Here is a 26,894-nt window from a genome sequence, read left to right as displayed (position 1 = left end):
AAATATTCTGCGAGCAGCATCCTACTCAGGGCCTTCATGCACTCAGGTGTCGAGTTTACTGAAGGACTGCATGCTGCACATAGCGAGTAGAAGAGTCTCCGGTCTCATTGCTTAGCAGGCTTAGTCATTCCAGCTTATACAGTCATTGCTGTGCAATGCACCAGGTTATTATTGTGCAGGTAGTCTTCCGTCGTGGGGCTCTAGGTCCTGCTATTTGTATCTGGGACAGATATCACTTTTTATTTCTTAATAACGAATATGTATATGCCTTCTGACTAATTCTATCGAGACTCGGATAGACTGGGATGAGCTAATTAATGGCATTGCTTCAGAGAAGGCTAGGAAAGTCCCTTTTTAAAAGCACTCAGTGCTGGGCTGGGGATGCTGGATTTGAGTCTTTAAGCCAAGCCTGGAGCACCCTTAGCGTGGCACTGCGTATTGTAATGTTTTATGACTGTACGGTGGTGGGCAAACAACCAGGAAAACAACTATCTGGAAGCGGCTCAAAAGTCCAGCCCTGCAACGCTCTCACATACACAAGCTGATAGTGAGCAACAAGGCACTCTTCCACCGGACACTGACCTGACCCTCCCTTTCCTGCAGCCCTAGTGAACAAACACACTGTACATCAGAGCATCAAACGTAAAGCAGAATGGGGTCATGGATCCGACTGATCTCAGTACAGCTGCTGTCTAAATCATTCAAATAGTGTCTATCTGGTGTTTTACTAAAGAGATATGCATGCACTTTTAGAGATATTGGTTTTCAAACCTTGCTCCACAGAGGGCCCCCTGATCTGAAACAGCAGTGGTATTTAGATCGATTTCTGGTTTAAGATCAATTGAAATCAACCCTGGAGCCATTCCAAGAACGTTTGTCTCAAGAGAAGAGCAAGTTCTAACCATGGGATCTGAACAGCTCTTTGTCAGCATTTCTTTTCTCCATACTCATTGATTATTGCAAAGGCTGCGTGACTGAGCTAGCAGGCTGTAAGATTCATACACCAGGAGACAATGGATGCTAATGAAAGAAGGCAGCAAGCAATTTCCATACGAAAAAAATAATGAGACGCCTTGAGAAAGATGTGAGGCGATCGGGGTGGGTTAGAGCACAAAGGCCTAATAGATTTCAGTTGTTAAAGTAAATGTGAAAAGCAGGAGGGAGTGATAAGAGTCACTTATACCTTCTTTTGGTTCTCCCCTCTTTGGAGAGCTTGGCTCAAGGTTTTAAAATAAGACTTTACTTGGGCTGTTTCGATTAACAGATTAATCGGACTGATTAACCAATTAAGGAGCGAATTTTTTGTACAATTTAAATCGTGCATTAAAAGTGCATTCTGGGTGGAGACAGAAATGCGTGTTGCTATTTAGGGAAGGACACCCTCTCTCTCCCCGGAAGTGGTAGGACACTGTGGTTTTAAGTTTGTATAAAACGTTAAAGTTGTGTAAAAATCATAATTGTTGTCTTGTTTTGTATAGCTGATAGTGTGCTACGGATGTGCATATGTATTTGGAACTGGAATGTTTATCTACGTTGATTTAAATGATGACCAAACATGCGCCTGCAAAGTTACTCATGTGCCTTGTAACCAGCTGGGATGAATGCTGTGGTAAAATCCAGCGGGGAGCATAATATAAACTGCTGATTTAGTTGTTTCCGTGTTTGTGCATTGCTAATAATTTTGTTGTTTAGGAGTTACCCCAGAGTGGTTAAACAGTATGCATAACTGTGCTGCTCTGGCCCTTGGGGCTTGTGTGACTGAGTTATCAGTTATCTCTAAATCTGTTTTATTAGGGTAATAGGATGGACAGGTAACATTTGTTACATTTACTAGAAACAAAAATGGTTTTAAAAAGGCCAAATTCTGATTGGGCTTATTTTTTTCTTTTAGATTCTATACATTTTTTAAAATATTATTATGCAGGACAGCCACTATAAGATTGTTACCTTTATTAAAAATATGCATGGATTAATCTACCAATTTAATCAACTGATGCCCATAAATTAAATGATCACAATTTTTTATCGAGTGACAGCCCTAGATTTTACATATCTGGTTGTTCTCAACCCCAGTGGGTGGAGATCATTTGATAACTGTTAGAAAAGGATCTAAGGTCAGGCTTTCCTCATCTGTGTATCTTAAACTCAACACTAGAAATAGATTTTTAATGCTCTCATTAATCATAACAAACACAACAGTACTTCAAGTGAAGTGCTCTTAGTTGGTGACAAAAATGTCAGCACAGCATTCCGGAACACTCAGAACATATGTGTTACATGTTTTCCAGGTGCTCGAATTGCTGCTCAGAATGAAACTACACAATCGTCTTGCAAAAGTCTACCGGAAGCCATAATAGCAGTACAGTATTCCATATTAGATGTCGAAATGTCATTTTTTAATTTTTGTCGTTTTTTGTGCGTGTATTCCCGTACCATAGACAATAGTTCCAGCTGCATTGGCTTCTACAAATTCGTTGTATTAATTGAAATTTAAAAGAAAGGTATTAAACAGTGCTGCTTGCATCAATTAAAAAAGCAACAAAACAATAAACTAAACAGTGCACCATCTAATAACCAGTAAACAAAACATCTTCGTGTTGCATACGGTGCAGTACAATTGCATTGCATTTCCAGCTGTACAAATACATTCATTTTGTTTTGTTTGTTAAGCAGAACCATACACATCGGGCCATGAACACGTTCCTGCTCTATCAGCTCGTTTGTCTTTCGCCATATTTAAGTTTATGTTTGTTTTTGTCTCCAGTCACGTACTGTTTTTTCAGCACTGCAATGCATTTTGGCAAATTCAACAACGCAAACCTGTTGTGTAGCATTTTAGTCTTTTGTCTGACGGTCCTACTTTATCCAGTGTAACCAAGCCTTTGGCTCTCTGGTTCGTTGTGCACAAGTTATTTGACCCAACACGGGTATTTTTCTTTTTCAGCGCTGCCTTGCACAATTTTATTCACACAATAAAATAAACAAACAAAACAAAACAAAAACTCCAACCGGGAGTGCTAAACTTTTTTCTTTTTCTTTCTGATTAATCCTAACCTAACACTACTTGACGACTAAGCCGTTTCCCATCACACATAATCCAATACAAGTCTCCACAGTACCTGTGCTGATTCAGATTAGACAGGGCTCCTCATGGCTGTACACAGGCTTCACCACAGCAGCCCTCACTACGGGGTTTCCCCTGCCTTTATGCAGGGCCCCATTAAAAAAACTGGAGCTAGGTGCTTCGCCTGACTCCTCCCCCTATTCTGCCACACCAGTCTCAAAAAGGATTGCAGTTAAAACAAACTCAAACTTGATAAATTTACTTGGCTTTCTAACCAATAGTGCTTTGCTACGGATCCCTGGGGCGGGTTTAGTCTGAATGTTGACGAAATGGCTTGGAAGGGTGGGAGTAAGTTAATTCATAGAGATTGACAGCCAGTGAATTACAAACTTAAACAATTTTCCTGTGTTTTGGCTACAGCAACGTTGTGCATCCTCCTCTATCTCTGGCCATCCACTTGCCATTTTTCCCCAACATTACTGTGATCTCAGGCTGAATACAAATGTGTCAGCTGTGGTCTTCAAACTGCGATCCGGCTCCTGTGATCCTGGATGCAATCCCAGTTTTCTTCCCATTGACTTCTATACTGACTAGTATTTATACCACTACATTATTGTGAAATAAAAGATTTAGTGAAACCTGATAGGATTGTGGTGTGAGGGGATTTTAATGTGCATGTTGATGTAGATTGAGATCCCCTTGGAAGGGATTTATGATGGTGCTTGAGTCCCTTGGTTTTACTCAACATATTACTGGCCTGACTTAAATTCATGGCCATAAATTACATTCCTGAATTTAAAGCCGAAATGAAAAATGTATGTGTGCTCTTCGACCCCGATCTTTCTTTTGAGCCACACATTAGAAACGTTACTAAATAAATGGTTTTTAAATCTAAGAAATATCGCCAAATTGAATAATATTATTTTCCCTACCAGATGCTAAGAGATTGATGAATGCTTTTATATCTTCTAGGATTGATTACTGCAATGCCCTTTTCTCTGGTACTCAGTCATGTTATTGTAGCTCACTGGCAACTTGTACAAAATGCTGCTACTAGAGTTTTAACAGAAACTAAGAGACAAGAACACATTATCCCTGCGCTAGCATCTTTGCATTGACTTCCTGTCCAGTTTAGGATTGATTTGAAGGTGCTGCTTTTAACCTATAAGGCTTTAAATGGTCTTGCTCCATCTTATTTAAATTATCTTTTAACCCCATATGTTCCTAGACGCTCACTCCGATCACAGAGGAAGAACACAGGTCGTTCAGCTATAAAGCCCCTAAACTATGGAATGAACTGCCTCGATCTGTAAAGGAAGCACCAACTGTTGCTGCTTTTAAAACTAGATTAAAAATCACATTTTTATAATGTAGTTTATACATCTTAAAATGATATATACAGAAAAATGCATGTTATAGTGTATGAGGGTGGGCATTACATTCTGATTTTTCACTTACTACCTCATGAAGTATTTTTTATAATCTCTGGTAAACGTTTGTTTCCTGCCAGAGTTCTAAAGTTGTACGAGTTCTAAACGATGTACTACAATTGTCCTTACAATGAGTAAAGCAATTCTAAAGAACACAATTTTCAAATAAGAAATTGTCCAAAGTGGTCTGCTTTTTACAATGTACCACCTCCCGTTGTAAATCCATCTCAATTTTGCGTGCAGCTTCGTAGCCAGTTTCAAAGCTACGATTCTGCCTCAGTCCGCCACAAATACGCAGTTGTGAAGTCATTGTGTTATAAAAGCTGCATGAAGTATGTGCATAAATCATGCAAGTGTGCTCTGTAGCACTGGCAACTAGTAATAAAGTCTATAAGCGGCGTGCGGTTGCTAATATCAGAATTCCATTAACATTAAAGTCTATGGGACGGGATTGGTTCCTGGGAAAATGTTGTTAATAACTGAAAGTTGTCTTTATCAGGGTTGCTAATAAGCGGCATCTACTGTATATATTTGTTTCTCTATCTTATTGTTGATTGTTTTTATTTTATTGTTCACTTGTGTTGCTTATTTGGCAATGTTTTTGTCTGTGTAAAGCGCTTTGGGACGATTTATTGTGAAATAAATATTGATTGATTGGTTGCCCTTTGTAGGTTCAATGGAATCGTTTTGTACTGCACGTGTAGCTGGAGAGATTATCCATCAGAGGAAACATCCTGGACTGCTGCTCTCAGCTGTGCAACAGCAGGATATAACTCAGCTAAACCACAGCAAAGGAGATGGTGTCAGTGGGCTGTCAGGAGGATAAAGCACCCCTCATTAGTTCTGGCAAAGCAACGAGACAGCTTTACCACGATTACAAGAGCAAATGAGCTGAGTGTGATAGTTAGTAAGGGAAGGCGGAGTTGGTACTATGCAGATTCTGAATGGTTCATGTTATACATATACAATATAACTGATGATCTATGTTAAATGATATGCTGATGTACATTAGTTCAAACATTCTGCCATATAACAAGGTTTCATCGATTGATCTAAACAGTGGCAGAACTAATTGATATATATATTAAAATAGAACCAAAACTGACCCTTTACTTTTTGAATACTGATTTAAACAATGATGGTCTTTAGATTAATGTAGTCCTATTTTCCATGTCTGCAAATACAACCTATTTCCATGTCCTCTGAGTAGTTGGATAAAGAGGGGCTCTCTCCTGGACTCTGTACTCCATGGTAATGGCAGACTGCCTGCACCTGTCTGTGGAGAACTCAACCACCCAGGTAGTCAGCCAAACAGGAGACATCAGGCTGGGAGCAGTCAAAAGGGTAATGGGCTTCTCTGTACTGAAAGCAACTGCTCTGAGACTCTGTGTAGGCAGGCAGAGTGAATCACCATGATGCACCGGCCTTACCTCAGCAATCGCTCCTTCTAAAAGAGAGATGGTGAGCATTTGACATGATGGACTAGTACAAGTGTGATCACACATGTCCTGGGAGCAAAGCCAGGGCCAGATATAATATCACTCTGAAGGGTTTTTGTGCCTCGCTGACATGTGTCTGTCAAGCTGCGAAGGCCTGCGGTTTCTGGCGCAGCGGAATAACACACAGTCTGCTTGATTCTCTTGGTGCCACCCCTGGGTTTGATAATGTCTCATTGTAGCTCCAAAATACAAACATAGACAACAGAGATAAGAAGAAGTGTGTGTTTGAGTATTTATATTTAGTGGCCTTTGCTGTCAGATTCCCTGTATATTTTTTGATTGTCCTGCACTTCTAAGTTTTTAGGAATCGACACGGCAGATAAAACACTTTTGGCATTTATTCCCTGCCTCCCACATGATGCAAACCTCAGCCGCAGATTACCCGGGATGCTGGATGCTGCCCCCACACATTGGCGCAGGCGGCAATCTTGCTGCATAAATTCAATTATTTTGTCACTTCTTATTATTGTGCAGATATGATAAAACAAGGATAAGCCTCCATGCACAGAAAACAATAGATGCATCATGAATGATTTATAGAGTAATGAGGCAGGTTAGACTGGCAAGATGAGCCGAACTCTGTACTGATCTACAGAACGGGTGTCAGATTCACAGGACAGGCAGGCAGGCAGATATATAGTAACAATATCTGAAAACAACTGCATCATAGGCAGCGTGGTGTGATGAATCTCCTCCTAGCAGCTGATGAGTTAATAATACTGACATCAGCATCAAACTCGCCAATTCATTAGAGTAGTTATCAGCTTATCTAGTACATTCCAATACAGATTCAGAAAGGACAACAGACAACAAATTCATTCTGATGAGATTCCATTAGATTCGGACGAGATTCCATTAGATTCTGATGAGATTCTTAGATTTCATTAGATTTTTACAAATTGCCAGCAGTGATTTTTTTGGGTCCCTTAACCAGTAAGGAGACAAGTATGTGGTATACGCAAAGAAAACCTTGGTTCAATGTTTTATCTGAAAGAGTATGTATACCATGCTGTAGTTGAGGGCTGGAGCTTCACTTATTAAAACTAAGAGCTTAGTTGAAGTGACTGCACATACATGCTGTACTGCAGCTGCTGGTGTTAGTGTAGTGTGAGGTTGTGTGATACAATCACTCCACGGGAACATTTGGAACGCTGCTGTGAATTCGGACAAATGTGACCCAACACAAATCGTTTCTAAAGCATTTGTAAATGTTGTTATTGCAGTTCACAACTTGCTTCAAAAAGGTAATAAAGTATTCATAAAATACACTTAATAGGGAACCACCCTTGACTTGAACTTCAACATTATACTGTAACACTGACAACAAACAAAAAGACAGTGATACTCTTGAACACAGGATCAGACTACAAGAAAAAAAGAGAAATTAGAAATGGAGAAAAACAAGAGAAGAGAAACACTTGCCAAGACCAGTGCCTTAGCAGCGTCCTAAGCAGTTAGGGCCAGAGCAAGATTTAGCAGCAGACAAGATCTTAAAAGGAAGGTGTGCCTGTTCTAACAGTTAACTAACAGTCGCAAATTCCCTTTAAATCCAGTCTGCTGGGATGTCACGGCCCTTTTGGGTGCAGGTGCCTCGGCAGTCTGAAGACAGCTCCTGTGACATCTGCTTTTTAGCATTACTGTTACTGATACGCTTTCACGATTTAGACACTGCACCCTGGAAACAACACCCTGTAGATTAACACCTCATTCTAGAACTGGGTGGAAGACACATACTGTACAGTAAGCAGGTGCATTCAAATCACAGGTAAGGCATTCAGTCATACCCGTCCTGGAGAAATGAGTTAAAGTGAAGCCAGAAAAACAACTAACAATATCATGCTTCAATTAAACGAGTTCATAGAAAAAGTTAGATAAAGATCAAGACAGATCAAAGACATCAGTGCATTGTGAAAGACACCATGTTCAGGGAAAATGAGAGAGCAGTTAAAAGTCAAGGCAAACAGCATCAATGAATGAATTAGTCATTTAGCAGACACTTTTATCCAAAGCGACTAGAGGGTGACTATGCATCAACAACAACAACTGCTGCTGCAGAGTCACTTACAATAGGTTTTACATCTCATCCGAAGGACGGAGTACAATAGGTTTTACATCTCATCCGAAGGACAGAGCACAAGGAGGTTAGTGACTTCTCAGGGTCACACACAGTGAGTCATGGGCAGGGATTGAACCTGGAACCTCCTGGTAACAAAGCCCTTGCTTTACCCACTGGACCACCAACCCTTCGCATGTACTGCATGTTCAATGTATTAATCATTATTATTAATATCATCAGCCCTCATCCTTTGAAATTATTCACGAGCATAAATACATATAGTAAAATGTGTTATTATATTTAATAATGTAATACAAAAAACCCCATATTATCTGCGGGGCATGACATGCTTCACGCAGCTCTTGGAGCAGAGTGGACAGTTCGACCGAACAAGCGGGACACCCTCCAGTGCAGGACAGAGGGCTGCTTTCCCCAGGATTCTCCAGGTCTGTCCGGTCTCACAGTCTACGCTGTAAGAGTCGGAAGTCAGACCAAACTGTTGCATTGTGCTGCTACGGTAAATCCTGGTTACTGTAAAGCAAATGGGTCAGAAGAGTATGACATTTCCAAAAAGTGTTTGTAATGATGAGCTGGCTTGCAGTATGTGTATAGTCTGAATGTTGCACGTTGTGTTTTAGCAATGGAAGCTTTCCAATGAGACACGGCCGCGGCTCGCTGTACTCACGCTCACAATGGCTTCCTTTGTCTGAGCCATATCCGATATGACCCCATCTGTGATAATTAGGAGGATGAAATACTGCGAGCCATCCTGCACGGCAGCTGCATACCTGGCAATAAAAGAACAACAGAAAATATTGAAAACCCAGCGTTCTGACACATAACAACGTCATCTATTACAACATGCCCAGCTTTAGGCTAAGCCTATTGCTTCAGTGTTGTTTTTAGAGGAAAACTGGATCTTTTACGCATGACCACAGCACAAATGCAGCACCCACTGACACCCTCATTCCAGCCCTGTATTCATAAGGCATTAGCACACTGGTAACTGCATTGGATTGCAATGCACTCGCGATAACGCTATATTAATTCCTACAAAATATCTAATTCTACAACGATACCACCATCTGTCTCAAGACAGCAGGATCATCTCGATCAATGGAAAATAGAATTGCATTACCATAGATCCTCCTCTCTCCTGCACCCTGAACTAAAGGAGCAGTGTCTATTCTCTCAAAACCTAACCACTGTTTCAAATAAGAAAGATGGTTAGAAAATAAACAAGTAAGCAGTGAGAATCATGCTGTAGGCTTCTACTCTAAAACGCTGTAAAGGCATCTCTGTTCTCCACCAGCTTAAACGTCAAATGCTCTGTTGTGAAATTTTCAATGATAGATTGAAGTGTGGCCCCTGTAAGCAAGGTCTCTGAGCAGCTGACTGAGACGCTGATTCCAGCTCTCCATCCCAGGTTAATGGAGTCGTTCAAAATGTATTTGAGATACTTTAGAGAAAGTTTTTTTAGAGCAGCCACCTGATTGGGTATATAATTAAAGTCATTAAAAATGCTGGCAGAGTCAGGGAAGCGCTCCATCAGAACTGAACTGCGCCAGCACTAAACAAAAAAAGCAAGCAAGCAACTCAAACCTGGGGACAAACATAATGAGACGTGAGACAGGGTGGATAAGCAGAGGGTGGCAAACGCAGCTGAGCTTGGAAAAGCAGCTCAGAACTCGTAACCAATGAGACACAAAACATTACCTACCAAAAGTGTACACCGGTAAATCTGCATGGTCATTTTACCGTTTACCCTGTGCTTTTCCCATGATTATACTGTGCATTTACTATAGTTTACCATATGATTTACAATGCTTTCAGTACAATGTGTACTTATGCTTTGTGTGCTTTATTATATTTTGCTGTGCATTTACTGTGAGAAACTATAAGCTAATTATGCATATCAAACTCAGCAGGTTTGCTATTCTATTTATACATCGGAGGACGCAACATGAAATTAAAACTGTAAGAGCCTGTCTTTAATAAATAATACTAATAGCAACATTAGGCAGCCTGTGGATTCCTAGAGAGCTGTTTAAAAAGTTTTTTACTGAACTTAATAGCTTTTACATTCAAAGCTGTCTGTGGGTACATCGTACAGTACAGATTAGTGGTCTTGAGATTAATCTTTGGAACAGTTTTGAGAGTTTGAAAATGATACGGTTGAGGTTGAGAACAAGTAACCGAGAACAAAGCATTAGAAGCTAATCTGTCCCTGGTGCGATGTTCTCATAATATACTGTTAGATTAATAGCGCAATTTCCATTTTCATTTCTCATTTCAAGCTATTTCCATTTTTAAATGCATTTCTCCCTTCTACTGATTTCCAAAGGATAATTGTTATTAAACTCCTGAAATGAGTATTTCAAATAGAAGGATAGCTTATAACTGATCGTGCCACTCGGGTGGAGGGGGGGGGGGGGACGACAGTTAGAAAATTGAACTCATTACAAACGCTTTTAGCCCTTGCATGAAAAATGTATAGGAACAATTAGACTTGTAAAATCTGATCTGGACAAATGATGAAGTGGAAAATAATCTGGGTACAGTCGGAATGGTCTAATATCAGTATTCAGACATCAAGCTATTAGTCTCCAGTAACCAGGCAACAGTCGTACGCTTTACTATCCATTCTGCTGTTTGATCTGCTCTCAGGTTTTCCACACCAGATACCCCATCATATTTAAGCAATAAGGAGCACTCGGATACACATTGCTGCAGATTTTAAGGGTGTGAGAAGGATGAGGCTGTGAGTGCTTCATAGTTTACCATGCTTTGTAATTTTTATTAATATGCTTTACCATATCTCTCTGAGCTTTAGCATGCTTTCATTTAAATGTATTACACTTTGCTTTTACTATGACAAACTTTAATAAGGGATGCAGTGCTGTATAGTACATACCTTGCCACGTGGTTGACAACTGGTGCAAAGTTGGTTGGCCCATAGAGTTGAACAGTCTTCAGGCTCTGGTGGTAGGCTTCTAATATTCCCTCTATCCCATTGCAGTATGGGTTTTCTGTATTGCCATTCTGAAAAACAAAAGTATCACGAATAATACGGTACCAAGCTAACAGGTTCTTTAAGAACAGTCTAGAATTATTAGGGCTTGTACACAGATAAATATCTGAGCTGTGAATATGTTTCTTTTAGCTCTAATGGGAATTTAAAATAAATTAAATAAGTTAGCCCTTTGTTAGTGGATAGTAGTTTACATCATACAACCAGCACATGATTTGGCATCACTGGTTGCCAGTTTCTGCTCTCTCCATTGAGCCCCAGGAAGGAACAACAGAGGAGGATCCTTCAGGTCAGGGTTATTGAGGTGCATTGGTCGAGCTCAATGATAGCCTGATGCCAGTGCCATTGTCCAACACAAAAGTACAAACACCAATGCTGTTATCATTCACCAGAGGGAATTCGTGCGAGACTCTTCCATCAGGAGGCAGCTTGGCACCGAAGCCCAGCGCGGGGAACATCTTGTCGCTGTCGTAGTCTTGGATGATCTCGCCCACTGCCTTCAGCGCCATGGCATACGCGTTCATCTGGTACGGGTTCATGTAGTGCAGTGAGGTGGACTGGGACGGGTTCCCTGGCAGAGGAAGCAGAGACTGGGAATCAGCATGCCTAACTAACCCTAACCCTCACCTTAATCAGCATGCCTAATTAAACCTAACCCTCACCCTAACCCTCACCCTAATCAGCACGCCTAATTAACCCTCACCCTAATCAGCACGCCTAATGAACCCTAACCCTCACCCTAATCAGCATGCCTAATTAACCCTCACCCTCACCCTAATCAGCAAGCCTAACAAACCCTAACCCTCAACCTAACCCTGACCCTAATCAGCATGCCTAACTAACCCTAACCCTCACCCAAATCAGCACGCTTAATTAACCCTCACCCTCACCCCAATCAGCACGCCTAACGAACCCTAACCCTCACCCTAATCAGCACGCCTAATTAACCCTAACTCCTAACCCCTAATCCTCACCCTCACCCTCACTCTAAATCTAACTCTAGCCCTAAACCTAAACCTAAACCCTAATTCTGAACCCTAACCCCTAACTCTAACTCCTACCCCTACCCTTATGGAAATGCAATATATGTATAATGTATAATATATATTGCAATGTATAATTAAATATATATAATTAATATAGGGATGGGAGACAAAGCTGGGAGACCAATTGCATGTGCTCGGTGGATCACAGAGTTAAAGCGATTAAATAAAACAGGGCTCTTTCAGAAACTCATGAAGTGACAGAATAGCTGTATCAATGTTATCAACGCTGCTGCAGTTGATGACTGATGTATCTCTCCCAATTCAAATGTACTGTGCCATTCTGCAGGAAGAGCATTGTTTGCATCTCATTGGGTGCCCCCAACACAAAACGACAATGTAATTAGGCTGCAATTAAATAGTAACTACACTGCATCTGCTTAACCGTGTGTAAAATCTGTAACTGGTTGGAAAGCTTTTTCATGTTGTAATGTCACTTACGTATAAGCTAAGCAGCCTGGCTACTAATTGGACTGTACAGATAATTCACACGGGCTTCCTTAAAAAAAGTGCTTCTAGGAACAACGTTACATAATCACTAACAAGTGATATTCCCGTCCAGTTGCCCATTACGTCCATAATAGTGCCATTAATAAATCTTCTGTGACGTTTTCCTTGTACAGTATTTAGTGCAAAGTGGAGCCAATTATGGGCATCAATTCAAGACATGGAGCAGGTTATCGGAGTACAGGCTGGAATGAAGAACAGTCAGGATGTGAATCTCTGGCTAATGGAGAAGTTGTCAACTGTTTGATTAAAGTCGTGCATCAGCTGCTGGTGCAATTGTGAGATGAAAGGAATTCCTCGCTGCTCTGCGTAGAGTTTACAGAGGAGTCTCAAAGCACTTACCATTGGACGCGGTGAAATCGATGGCCACTGTAAAATTGATCTGGGTCCTGGAAGAATAATAAAAAAAGGAAAATAAATAAAATAAATAAAAAAAAACTACGAGTTGTGTGTTACTGAAGACCAAAACCCTGGGCAGAACGACAGCAGTTTAATTTCCATTTGATGGCTGCCTCTGCAGCTGCAGTGCCTAATTAGGATAAATAACAGAACCTATTAGATTGCATTCACATTATCAGCTAGCCGAGCCTCATCCCCGCCCACGCGCTCCTGCAATATCACATTTATCCCACGTGTACAATGCCATAATCAAATTGACACCATCTGTTCCAGGGCATTCCCCTGCACAGAAACCCAGTGCTGGAACTGGCCCACACACACATGGACACACACGGACACACACACACACAGATATGTTCGAGTATTGACTCTCATTATGTTATTACCATAGTGGTTCAAGGAAATAAAAACCTCTTTTCGGAAGCATTAACAAAAGTGTGGCGCACCACTGTTGTACTTTGATGGAGTATATAAGTCTTGAGTCTTGAGCAGGGTGATGTACACACCACACGGTTATTCTTGTTAAACTCAGGGGCCATTTCCCCTTTGGGTGTAATAGGTTTGATTCAATAGTTAACTACTATAGGACCAGGGAGGTAATATAGGTGAAGGTCAGAATGGCACAAATTGTTCAGCCTTGCTTAACATTGTGAAGTAGGCATGGGTGAGTCAGAAAAGCTAAAGTGACTTTCACTGACAAAAGCCATTGAGCCATCATTTTAGAAGCTCTAAAAATACACCATTCTGAAAGCAATCAGCCAACACAACTGGCATGCCTAGACCATGCTTATTTCTTAATGAAAAATAGATGATTCCGTGAAAAGTACATTATTTTTCTCCATCAAAGTTATTAAACCTGGAATGCATTAGAAAGACAGAGGGTTTGTTAATGGAAATGCACACAGTTTTGTTTGCCTGTGCTTGTACTCGTTGCTGTGCAATACTTTATAATAGGATACATATTAAATATAAGAGTTGGGGTGCTGATTGTGCATCAGAACTAATAAAATCACTTTCTCAAAAGGTCAGCAAACACAACCGAAACTCATGATACAAAATAATTAGATTTACATGTAATTACTTGCAAGCAAACATTCATGCAATCAAACATCCAAATAATTACATAAAGCAGTGAATCAATTTGGCTCTAAGCGTTGGATTATTATATATTTTTTTCATTACAGAAGTGAGAAATCAACAACAAAAGCCTTTTAAATGTTTCCCTTCATATTTTATACATGACCATTAAAATCTGCAGGCTGGATTGAAAAAACAAGAGCTGAAATAGTAACCCTTCTTAAGTATTGGTGTTCATGGCAGGTGGAGTGAGCTGAGAACAGGGGTCTGGGGTAGCTCTGCTGGGTAGCTCTGCTGGTTAGCTCTGCTGGGTAGCTCTGCTGGTTAGCTCTGCAGGGTAGCTCTGCAGGGTAGCTCTGCTGGGTAGCTCTGCTGGGTAGCTCTGCTGGGTAGCTCTGCAGGGTAGCTCTGCTGGTTAGCTCTGTTGGGTAGATCTGCTGGTTAGCTCTGCTAGGTAGCTCTGCAGGGTAGCTCTGCAGGGTAGCTCTGCTGGTTAGCTCTGCTAGGTAGCTCTGCAGGGTAGCTCTGCTGGTTAGCTCTGTTGGGTAGATCTGCTGGTTAGCTCTGCAGGGTAGCTCTGCTAGGTAGCTCTGCTAGGTAGCTCTGCTGGTTAGCTCTGCTAGGTAGCTCTGCAGGGTAGCTCTGCTGGTTAGCTCTGCTGGTTAGCTCTGCAGGGTAGCTCTGCAGGGTAGCTGTGCTGGGTAGCTCTGCAGGGTAGCTCTGCTGGTTAGCTCTGCTGGTTAGCTCTGCTGGGTAGCTCTGCAGGGTAGCTCTGCTGGGTAGCTCTGCAGGGTAGCTGTACAGGGTAGCTCTGCTGGTTAGCTCTGTTGGGTAGATCTGCTGGTTAGCTCTGCTAGGTAGCTCTGCAGGGTAGCTCTGCAGGGTAGCTCTGCAGGGTAGCTCTGCAGGGTAGCTCTGCAGGGTAGCTGTGCTGGGTAGCTCTGCTAGGTAGCTCTGCTGGGTAGCTGTGCAGGGTATCTCTGCTGGGTAGCTCTGCTGGGTAGCTCTGCAGGGTAGCTCTGCAGGGTAGCTCTGCTGGGTAGCTCTGCAGGGTAGCTCTGCAGGGTAGCTGTGCAGGGTAGCTCTGCAGGGTAGCTCTGCAGGGTAGCTGTGCTGGGTAGCTCTGCTAGGTAGCTCTGCTGGGTAGCTGTGCTGGGTAGCTCTGCTGGGTAGCTCTGCAGGGTAGCTGTGCTGGGTAGCTCTGCAGGGTAGCTCTGCAGGGTAGCTCTGCTGGTGCCTGATGTGATTTAAGGATTGAGGTGGCCCTTATAAAGGAATGTCCATGGTGATTTTTAGCTTACTTATGCAACTGGCACAATGTTTTTTAATCATGCTTGTTTCAGATTCTGTGATTACTGTGCTTACTTGTGCTCTACCATGCTTTCGTTGTGCTTTACCATACTATGATTTTACCATAGTAAACAGCAGTAAAAGAGCCTTTATAAAATTGTTAAGACTGTTGGCCCAGGATCTTGTCTTCTGGTCCAGTGAGGCTGCCTTTAGTCCCTCTAAAAAGTCAGGACATTTGGTATTTATCCTGACAAGAGATATTTATTTTCTCTGGGTTTAAAAGCCCTGCTGTTCTTTAAAAGCTTGCCATGGAATCGTTAGACTCCCCAATCTGCGTCATGTGAAGAGCAGCTCTTTCTGCAGCACACAGCCCTCAGTACTAGATTGACAGCAAGTCTGGGCAATGGTTAAGATATGGCAAGGAAGGAAAGCACCCAGGGCCAAGCCAACCAGACACTGAAACGACCAGCTTCAATTAGTCTCTGAGATCTGGAGAGACCAGGCTCCAAGGCAGACCACTGAGATCCAGCCCCAAGGCATGGCAGGGTGGTGGAGAAAGACTAATCGAGAGAGCAAAGCACTGCAATGAAGTGCTTCAAACCAAGCATGAGACAAGCAAGGAATTGCTGCAATACATTGTGAGCATTGCAGGCAATATTAATGAAACAGGGATGCATGGGGTTTGGTGCCCGTGGGCTTTGTCACTTGACATTAAATCAGCTGACACTGCCTTCTAGCAAACAGGAGAGATAACATTACAAGTCTTCTATTGCATGCGTCACAGGAAGCCATGGAGTAGGTCCTCACATTCAATCAGCTTCAAAGGTTTCCAAATCTTTCGTCTTTATTTCACCATTCAAGCAATTTAGTAAAACCTGCTGCTGCTACTTCCTACCAGGAAGAAACAGCTTGATTTAATCTGCATGTTACTTGAAAACGCATGAAAGCAGAATATCTTCTCCACATCATAAATAATAAACGTTGGTTAGCAGAAAAGGACTGTTTTGCAAGATTATGTCAATGATGCCTCACATTAATGCAATTAGGATGGGTTTCTTTGCAGACGCTATTAATCTGGACCCGGTGCAGGCTCTCAGGAATCAATTACAAATCAGCATTCATTTATAATGAAAGGTGAGCAATCGTGCATTAACCCTTTGAGGGCCCGGATCGTGTTAACTCGTGTTCTCTCTCTAACTGAAACATGGCTTGGACCGAATGGCAATGTTTCCCTGATTGAGGCTTCTCTAACTATTCTTTTTTCCAGAAAGCTCACTCTGCTGGGTGGGGAGGTGGACTTGTTATTGTTTTCCGTGGTGATCTTAGAATCAAAGAGGAAATTGTTGAAGGTTATTTATCATTACAAGTTTTAACCTTGACATTAAACAGTTCATTACCTGTTCATATTGTAATTATTTATCGACCACCGAAGCCAAACCGTAATTTCTAACTGAATTTGGGGATCTGCTAATATTGACAGTCAAATATGATCCTAGATTTATTTTTGCTATCCTAGATACATTAATTAATCCTTCCCCTAACAGTCCTACCTTTGACATTGGCTCCTCTCACAGCTGCAATGACTCCTTACATTTCTTTAAAAACAAAATACTAGACATCAGAAATGAGATTCCACAGACCCCTTCTATTAAGGACTCCAGCCCAATTTTACTAACTACACCTATTAAGGCAACATTGGGGACATTTTCTTTGATTACCTTACAGGAACTGACAGAGCCTGTTCAACATATGAGAGCTCTCTTGATCCTATTCCTACAAAACTATTAAAATTGTTAATTGGTGTTATTAATACCCACATTTTAATTATAAATGGTTCACTCTCCTCCGGTATAGTTCCCTCAGCACTTAAGGTAGCTGTGGTAAAGCCTGTGGTTAAGAAACACAATTTGGACCCTAAAGTCCTCAAAAACTATAGGCCAATCTCCAACCTACCATTCTTAGATAAGGTTCTAGAGAGAGTTCTTGCAATTCAATTACAAACATTTTGAATGGTATATTCGAGAAGTTTCAGTCTGGTTTTTGTGCTACACATAGCACCGAGACGGCCCTTGTCAGAGTTGTGAATGATCTACTGATAAGCTCTGACTCGGGCTTTCCATCAGTATTAATTCTTCTTCATCTGAGTGCTGTCTTTGATACTGTAGACCATTCCATCCTACTGAATCGTCTTGAAAGCACAGTGGGACTGTCTGGCCTTGTCCTATCCTGGTTCAAATCTTATCTTTCTGATAGATTTCAGTTCATCTCTATTGGGGAGGTAAAATCGGCATTATCGGAAGCTGTCTGTGGTGTTCCACAGGGCTCCATTGCTGTTTTCATTATATATGCTATCGTTAGGTGACATTATCCGCAGACACTGCAAAACATCCGCAGTGGATTTTAATGTAACTTTAAAATTGCTGCTTTTGCATTATTATTTGGGTCTATTGTTATTTAAATGTTCTGACTGTGGCAGTTGTATGTGTGACATGCTGTACAAAAGTATTGTGGTTTGTTCTTTTTTTCTGCTGTGTACTGTACAGTGCTTTGTGATACTTTTGTATAAAAAGCGCTATATAAATGTAATAAATAATAATAATAATAATAATAAAAATAAAAATACATGATCTTGCTGAGGTGGGCTTCTAGGACCGCAATTGTGTAAACACGATAAAAAAAAGCACTTACAGGGCCACCGTACTTTGAAGTACAGGCTTGAAACACATATCAATGGATAGGGGCGGGACGGACGTTCACTTCCTGATAGCTTTCTTTTTCATGTGATGTCACTGAGGGGCATTTAGTGTCAAAAGGGCGGAGACAGTTTACAGCAACCCGGCAGAAACAAAAGCAGAAACAAGACATCACAGGAACTTGTTTATATATATATATATATATATATATATATATATATATATATATATATATATATATATATATATATGTATATGTGTTTTTACAACGTTTATAAATACCAAGAAACAAGTGGATATAAGCAGATACTATTTCACAAACTAAATGTATCAGGTACGTTTTTTTCTTTCCTTATTCTGATAATAATGGAATGAATAACTATTATTTTATTAGAATAATAAAATAATAGAGTAGTGTCCATTATTGCTTATAAATATCCAGAGAAAAAATGCGTATTAATGTAATTGGAATCACTCAGATGAAACAATGTCTTGTAATTTGCCCAAACATCAATATTTTTGAAAAGTTTATGAAGTACTTTGTAATGTTCCCTAGTGTTCTGAAAAAAAGGACACCATTTCCAAGATGCTACTGTAAAAAATAGATTTCTAGTGAATTTTTATAGGAAGAGAGTCAACTACAGCCAAAAAAACACCTGGTCCTGGGGGAGCATCCTGCTGAACAATGCTCGGTCCTGAAAGGGTTAACCTTTTCAATTAACGCAGATGTGACTCACTGTCCAGGGGCGGGCTGCACCAAGCGGACGTAAGTCCAAGTCTTAAAAGTCAGCCTTGAACCCTAAGCAGACGTTATTACGTCTGACTTAAATATTTTAATTACGCCTGTTGCACCATCCGACAATTTAGTCTGTCTTAACTACATCCAATGTTAATATTTTAAGTCTGGCATAAGGAATGTGCATTCATGTGAAGAAGATATGCATATTAAATGTAAAAAACATAATTAATCATACAATACTTGTAAAAGTAAAATGTATACCTAAAGGTATTCTGTTGTTTGAAATGTTTTTGACTTGTGTTCAACCAATATTGACAACTCCTTGCTTGAGTTCCCCTGTAAATAAGAGGCTGCACTCAGCTTCTAACCTGTTGCTAGGCAGTCGTTAAACAACTTCCTGTAGTTTAGCGCCGCGAAATTTAAATTTGTAGCATGAAAAAATAATGGATGTACAAAGTGCAGAAAGAAGGAAGCCAAACTTTGGTGACAATGAAAGCAAATTAAACTTTATGATCAATATAAAAATATGCTGAATGCTTAGCAGAACAACTCAGTAAACTAACACAAAAAAGCAAGATGTTTGGAAAGAAATTGCAAAGTGCATTAATATGAGCTGTAATGTAAGCAGGAGTGTTGAGGAAGTGCGGAAGAAATGGAAAGATTTGTTGGCAAGGGACAAAAAGAATTGTCGCAGCCAGAAACATCCTACAACTGCTGGAGGTCCACCACCAGAAATTCCACTTTAGAGTGATTTTATAATTCATATTCTTGGACAGGATTCGCCAGCATTCACGGGTTCAGAAGGTGCTGAAAGTGGCATGCAAAATAACAGCGAGATCCATCCTGAAAGTATACCATCTGGACATGCCATTACCAGAGGAGAAATTGATTGCGACACTGAAATGGCATTTGCAGGTGTGGTTATTAATCCTGTGTTTCCTAAACTAGACCTATTGACTGCAATGATAGTTCACGACGATGAAAACGAAATCTTTCGAACAGTTCTCTGTCATTGAAAATATCCAGGGTATTACTCCTGTCCCTCAACACCCGTTCACACCTCAGTGCTGCTGGTACTGGTTTTAGAGTCTATAGACAGAAGTGTCATTCCATTACTTTCCAGTTGTGGTGGAGGAATATAGCTCTAAACTGACGTGTCCATGGAGATACACCTAAGACTCATTTTATTATGACTGCCCTTTATAAGGTGTAGGATTTAAGCCCAGGTGTAACTCAAAGACACACTTATGTCCTGGTGGTGCAGCAGGTGTATATTTTACGTCTGGCTGACTCCTTGTTTTAGGTGCAACCCACCTCAGATGTGTCCTGATTTATATTTCCCCCAAAAGAGCTAATTAAAACCCTTGATTGAAAAAAAATTAAAAAGCTACTATATGTCATGCATCTTCAAAGGTCTGTTCAAAAGATAATCTCCCCCTGTTTCTCTTCTTAATCGTTTCTCTCCCGAATGCAGTTAGAATGAGCACACACCATCACACATGTTCACAAATGCATACAGTTCTGAAAACAGTACTAAGAGGGTTTTAATTATTGAAACAGTATTTAAAAAATTAAATAAACAAACTACAGTATGGCTTTGCTGGGAGAGGCAGCAGTAGCAGCAGCAGTAGCAGCAAATGTAATTTTAGAGCTTGAGAGAGATTGACAGACCCCAACTGCGACGCCGATGATACAGAGAGAGGGTGTACAGGACCAGGGTCAATTTATTAGATTTACCCGATGACGATCTAAAAACTCGATTGCATTTGTATCGGGCATTTTGTCGACCTCTGTCAGACTCTGTGGGAGGACCTTGAATTGCCTATGAAGGTGTCGGCAGCATTGTCCTTCTGTGTCTCTGTGTCATTTCAAAGGATCATGGGTGGATTGATAAAGAGGGGGTAATGCTTTATTTTAAGGGCCATTTTTTTTGTTTATTAACTGTTATCAAACATTGTTAATTTTTAGCTAAGGGTTAGGGTTAGGGTTAGGGTTAGTGTTAGGGTTAGGGTTAGGGTTAATAAAAACCTGATTTCATTTGCTAAACATTACTACAGTAACAATTTGAACCGATTTCAAGCATATGATCGACTGGGTATTGATCCATAAGGCTGTGGTGTTTGAGTGATCATCCATAGGGCTCTGGTGTTTGCAGTTTTAGCTGGCCTATTATATATTATTAACTAACAGTAAACAGAAAATAAATAATGTACATTAACATGTTTATTAGCTGTTTGTTAATAGTTAATAAACAAAGAGGGTTAACAATTATATTAGTATCCCATTTAAATCAGGAGCAGCTGCAAAAAGGGATTTGTATGACATTGCGGGATTTCCCAGAGTAATGGGAGCCTTCGATTGCCCACAGTTCTAACGTAATTTTAAAAGCTTAATAAATATTTACAATAACTAACAACGACAAACACACATGGAACTAGCTGGACACTGAAAGTGACCACTGTGTCACTGAAACTCGTAGGGAGAATGCGCTTGAGACATACAGCTTCATCTCTGAGAGTACAAGCCTTTCAAAGAGACACGTCAAGGCTTATCACAGCCAGAAACCCCTGGGGAACGGTTCAGAACATTCTAGGTTCTCCACTGATCTAACAGAGCAGCCTCCCTGATAAAAGGTTCTGTTTAATCTGTACAGCACACCCTCTCAGTACCAACCCTCAGGGAATAGCTTTCTTTCTGGCCATTGGCACAGGCGAGGTGCACATTAAAATATATACCATGCACCAGGGCTGACGGGGACATCTGGGTTTATCCACATGGATGAAACGACAGAGTCCCCCATGCACTGTTAGAAAGATCTGTTTTCATCAGCAATTGAACCCCTATGAGGAGATGGTCATTTAGAAACAGATTCTCAAAGCGTTTCACTCTTATTCCTGATAGTCTCATCAGCACGCTCAATAAAGTTTCCGAACTTAGTTAAACAACGTAGGTGCTTGGAAGTAGTCTAAAGTTAATTCTCATTTGGTTTAGAATTCTAAAGTATGATTTTTTTGTTTTTGCTTGCAGAAAAAAATACTAAGTCCCACTAATAATGTTTCGGAGCAGAAAAAAAGTTTTGAATTTGAGCGTTTATTCCTTCCATAGCACTTTCGTTCCCTTCCCTGCAAGTGACTGCCTGAAGCACAGATCATGTAAAACATAAAATTAAGCAGATTATCATCAAATCTTAAGTGTTTGTTTGTTTCTATATGAAACCATACCAAGACCCTGATAACATTCATACCTTGGCCCCATGTAATGTTTAAACATAAAAACTAAGTACAATTCCTCCCTGCCCCCTCTTCCCTCCCAGTGCATCTAACAATAAGAAAGACAATTCAAACATTAGTTGGGTTTTCTTTACCTATAGCAATGCTAAATACAATACACGAGGAACACACACACACACAAACACACACACACACACACACACCCACGCACACACACCTCACCCTGAATAGCAGTGGAGCTCATCTCACACTCACATTTAGAGAGTTCCTGTGAACAGGACAGCGTTAATGGCAAGGCTGTTAGGACCGGGAAGGGAGTCTCAGACACAGAAGTTGCAGGTTTAAGTGCTAGTGTGCACTTTTAATACTAAATAATAAAGCAGTAAACAAAATACTGGAACAAACTAAACAGTTAAACAGAAACAATACAAACACTTTTAAATACACATGGTTTTGGGCTCCAGCCACATCCCCACGTGTTTTGACAGGGAGGAATTTAACCCCCTCCCTGCCAACCCAATATTCCCCACACACACACCCACACATGTACACCGGCAGAGCTTTTACCCTGCCACAGGTCCACAAAGCCAAAACCCTGCTGCACACTCACATTCCACATTTCACTACACACTCACATTCCACATTTCACTGCACACTCACATTCCACATTTCACTGCATACTCACATTCCACATTTCACTGCACACTCACATTCCAGATTTCTTCATCAGATTATCATAAGAGCAGACTGTAGCGGGTCTGAAGAATGAAACTATTAGCCAACAAAAGGCCTCAATCCTGAAGATTCTCATTAAACAGGGGCATGCAAGCCCCACTGTCCACTCACTCACCCCCCTTTGATGTAGTCGAGGAATGTGTACTCTGATTCCACTGTGAAGGACAGCAACGTAACCTGAGAAACAGAGGAGGCGCGTGTCATCACAGAGCATAGAAACAGAAACCATGCACCCTGATCCTAACTGTGCAGAGACAATGGAAGCATGAGAAACAGAGGAACAGTGTGTCATCACAGAGCATAGAAACAGAGACCATGAACCCTGATCCTAACTGTGCAGAGACAATGGAAGCATGAGAAACAGAGGAAGAGCGTGTCATCACAGAGCATAGAAACAGAGTCCATGCACCCTGATCCTAACTGTGCAGAGACAATGGAAGCATGAGAAACAGAGGAACAGTGTGTCATCACAGAGCATAGAAACAGAGACCATGAACCCTGATCCTAACTGTGCAGAGACAATGGAAGCATGAGAAACAGAGGAAGAGCGTGTCATCACAGAGCATAGAAACAGAAACCATGCACCCTGATCCTAACTGTGCAGAGACAATGGAAGCATGAGAAACAGAGGAAGAACGAGTCATCACAGAGCATAGAAACAGAGTCCATGCACCCTGATCCTAACTGTGCAGAGACAATGGAAGCATGAGAAACAGAGGAAGAGCGTGTCATCACAGAGCATAGAAACAGAGACCATGCACCCTGATCCTAACTGTGCAGAGACAATGGAAGCATGAGAAACAGAGGAAGAATGAGTCATCACAGAGCATAGAAACAGAAACCATGCACCCTGATCCTAACTGTGCAGAGACAATGGAAGCATGAGAAACAGAGGAAGAACGTGTCATCACAGGGCATAGAAACAGAAACCATGCACCCTGAACCTAACTGTGCAGAGACAATGGAAGCATGAGAAACAGAGGATGAGCATGTCATCACAGAGCACAGAAACAGAGACCATGAACCCTGATCCTAACTGTGCAGAGACAATGGAAGCATGAGAAACAGAGGAAGAGCGTGTCATCACAGAGCATAGAAACAGAGACCATGAACCCTGATCCTAACTGTGCAGAGACAATGGAAGCATGAGAAACAGAGGAAGAGCGTGTCATCACAGAGCATAGAAACAGAGACCATGCACCCTGATCCTAACTGTGCAGAGACAATGGAAGCATGAGAAACAGAGGAAGAGCGTGTCATCACAGAGCATAGAAACAGAAACCATGCACCCTGATCCTAACTGTGCAGAGACAGTGGAAGCATGAGAAACAGAGGAGGAGAGTGTCATCACAGAGCATAGAAACAGAGACCATGCACCCTGATCCTAACTGTGCAGAGACAATGGAAGCATGAGAAACAGAGGAAGAGCGTGTCATCACAGAGCATAGAAACAGAGACCATGAACCCTGATCCTAACTGTGCAGAGACAATGGAAGCATGAGAAACAGAGGAACAGTGTGTCATCACAGAGCATAGAAACAGAGACCATGCACCCTGATCCTAACTGTGCAGAGACAATGGAAGCATGAGAAACAGAGGATGAGTGTGTCATCACAGAGCATAGAAACAGAAACCATGCACCCTGATCCTAACTGTGCAGAGACAATGGAAGCATGAGAAACACCTGCTGAAATGCACACCAGCACACACTTCTGTGAAAAATAATCTTCCTAAGAATTACCATCACAATAACGCTTTCATATTGAATGAACTGAGACTTTATAAAAACATCCTCCTTTGTGGTTAATACATTCATTCTTTATCTTAACAGTCTTAATAGCCCATTCTTATTTGCATACACTAAATTTATACACAGGAATCCTTATCTTTGTATCACTCATATTTAGTTTTTTCCAGTGCTCTGTCAGGTATTGTTTCCCATCATGAGTCATAAAAAGAAATCACTCACAGCTTCAGGTAAACGTGCTTCAAACTAATATGACCTCTGGAACGTTCAGAGCATTTCTAATGGTAGGGTGCTAATTGATCCGAAGCGTGTACAGTTAATTCCCTTAATTACTGTTTTTTATACATGAGGCAGAACCCACAAAAAAGGATTGAAAAGCAAAGTATTCAAATAGAACTTACTGTTCCTGAGTTGGTGTATTTCTTTTTCTTAATTTTCTTTTTTTGATTTACCACCTAAAAAAAAAAAAATGTCAATGTTACTTTACGGGAAGCTCGGTTTCATGGGAATTTAGAAAAGCTTATGACAATCGAAACTCCCAAATAAAGACAACATGAATAATAATAAAAAAAAAAAACTAATCATCTTTTGTGTGAAGTATTAAAGTTAATTCACCAGCTAATTGTTATGCTGTTGTAAATATGACATTATCTGGGAATGTTTCATATAATGGATGCTTTTCACAAGATGATAAAGAAATCTTCTTCAGCCACTGTAATGAGCGAAAGAAAACAATTAGATTACTCTTTTCAATGTTTAGCAAATTAACCTTTTCTTTCAGCCTAAAGGATTCAATAGAGCTGTTACCATGCATACAAATGAGAGATCGAAACACTTAAGATGTGCTAAACACTAATATATGACAGAGGCATGGTATGCTCAGGTAGTCTGAGCAGTCAATTTCCAGTTTATAAATTCTGTTTTGAACTTTTTATTAATTCTGTTCCTTGTGACAGTACAGACATTTCTTCTTCTTCTTCTTCTTCTTCTTCTTCTTCTTCTTCTTCTTCTTCTTCTTCTTCTTCTTCTTCTTCTTCACATTATAACTTGTGAACCAGTAGATGAAATGAAATGCTCTTTTGCATATGCAGAGAGGGTTTTGTGCAACTGACAGCTAGCGATTTCAGAGGCAATCACCCCAAGAGAAAGGGCAGGGCAGGTTTTAAAGTTGCACAATCCCTTGTCGATATTAGAGAATCCCGCTGCTTGCACTCTGTGGCACTGCAGCAGCTAACCTGAGAGACAGCACTGGTACACCTGCACGGAGAGACCTGTCTCCCTCGCTGTGATCTGTGAGACAGCATTGGTACACCTGCACGTAGAGACCTGTCTCCCTTGCTGTGATCTGTGAGACAGCATTGGTAAACCTGCACAGAGAGACCTGTCCCCCTTGCTGTGATCTGAGAGACAGCATTGGTACACCTGCACGGAGAGACCTGTCCCCCTCGCTGTGATCTGTGAGACAGCATTGGTACACCTGCACGGAGAGACCTGTCTCCTTCACTGTGACCTGAGAGACAGCATTGGTACACCTGCATGGAGAGACATGTCTCCTTCACTGTGACCTGAGAGACAGCACTGGTACACCTGCACGGACAGACCTGTCTCCCTCGCTGTGATCTGTGAGACAGCATTGGTACACCTGCACGGAGAGACCTGTCTCTCTCGCTGTGACCTCAGAGACAGCATTGGTACACCTGCACGGAGAGACCTGTCTCCCTCGCTGTGATCTGTGAGACAGCATTGGTTTACTGAAAATAGGAAGCTATATTGATGGGTCAAACTTGCTCAAAATAAAAAGCGAAGACAACACAAAATGCACATATACTGGGTCTCATTTGGATGAGATTGTACTTCAGTCGAACCATTCTTACTGTCATGGTGAAAAAGGATTTGCGTGAATGAGCTTGCCATTATAATTAGGTCATCAGATTATGCTTGAGAACACACTCACCTGTGTAAGTGCACTCTTGAAAATACTTGAAAAGACGAGGCAAGATACTAATGATGCTCATTTGATCCATCACCCACACCGTTGGCCTAGATATGGGACAAGGAATAGGGGCCCACACATATGCAAAGTGTCCCTGTCAACAACATTGATGTCCAGGGCACTGTGAGCTATCGACAGGCCGTATCACCCACAAACAGAGAGGCTTTACCGGATTATTGTGTTTACAGCAAAACTGAGTTTCAAAGAAAAGCAAAGATTTTATTGATTCAAACACAAGACAGGATTTAGTTGATAACGGCTATCTTTTAATAATTTAGTCTAACAGAAAAAAAAACGTGCTCAGAATTTAAAACCCTACAGAGAAAATAGACTTAAATGCCACTACCATTTTTAAAGGCTG

General features: G+C 41.1%; 1 protein-coding gene across 2 annotated transcripts in view; it reads right to left on the bottom strand.

The window, feature by feature from the left end:
- Window positions 1-26,894, bottom strand: part of LOC117964436 (copine-8-like) — a 148,727-nt gene that overhangs the window by 15,863 nt on the left and 105,970 nt on the right. For both annotated transcript variants that reach the window (XM_059004783.1, XM_059004784.1), the window contains 6 exons: window positions 24,942-24,995; window positions 22,909-22,970; window positions 12,973-13,019; window positions 11,470-11,651; window positions 10,964-11,091; window positions 8,735-8,837 (listed from right to left, as the gene is read on the bottom strand). In XM_059004783.1, coding sequence (XP_058860766.1) covers window positions 8,735-8,837; window positions 10,964-11,091; window positions 11,470-11,651; window positions 12,973-13,019; window positions 22,909-22,970; window positions 24,942-24,995 — 576 coding nt within the window. The remainder of the gene's footprint in view (window positions 1-8,734; window positions 8,838-10,963; window positions 11,092-11,469; window positions 11,652-12,972; window positions 13,020-22,908; window positions 22,971-24,941; window positions 24,996-26,894) is intronic.

Source organism: Acipenser ruthenus, chromosome 30 (assembly GCF_902713425.1).
Source record: "Acipenser ruthenus chromosome 30, fAciRut3.2 maternal haplotype, whole genome shotgun sequence".
Classification (NCBI taxonomy): domain Eukaryota; kingdom Metazoa; phylum Chordata; class Actinopteri; order Acipenseriformes; family Acipenseridae; genus Acipenser; species Acipenser ruthenus.
This window is presented reverse-complemented; position numbering and strand designations above follow the sequence as displayed.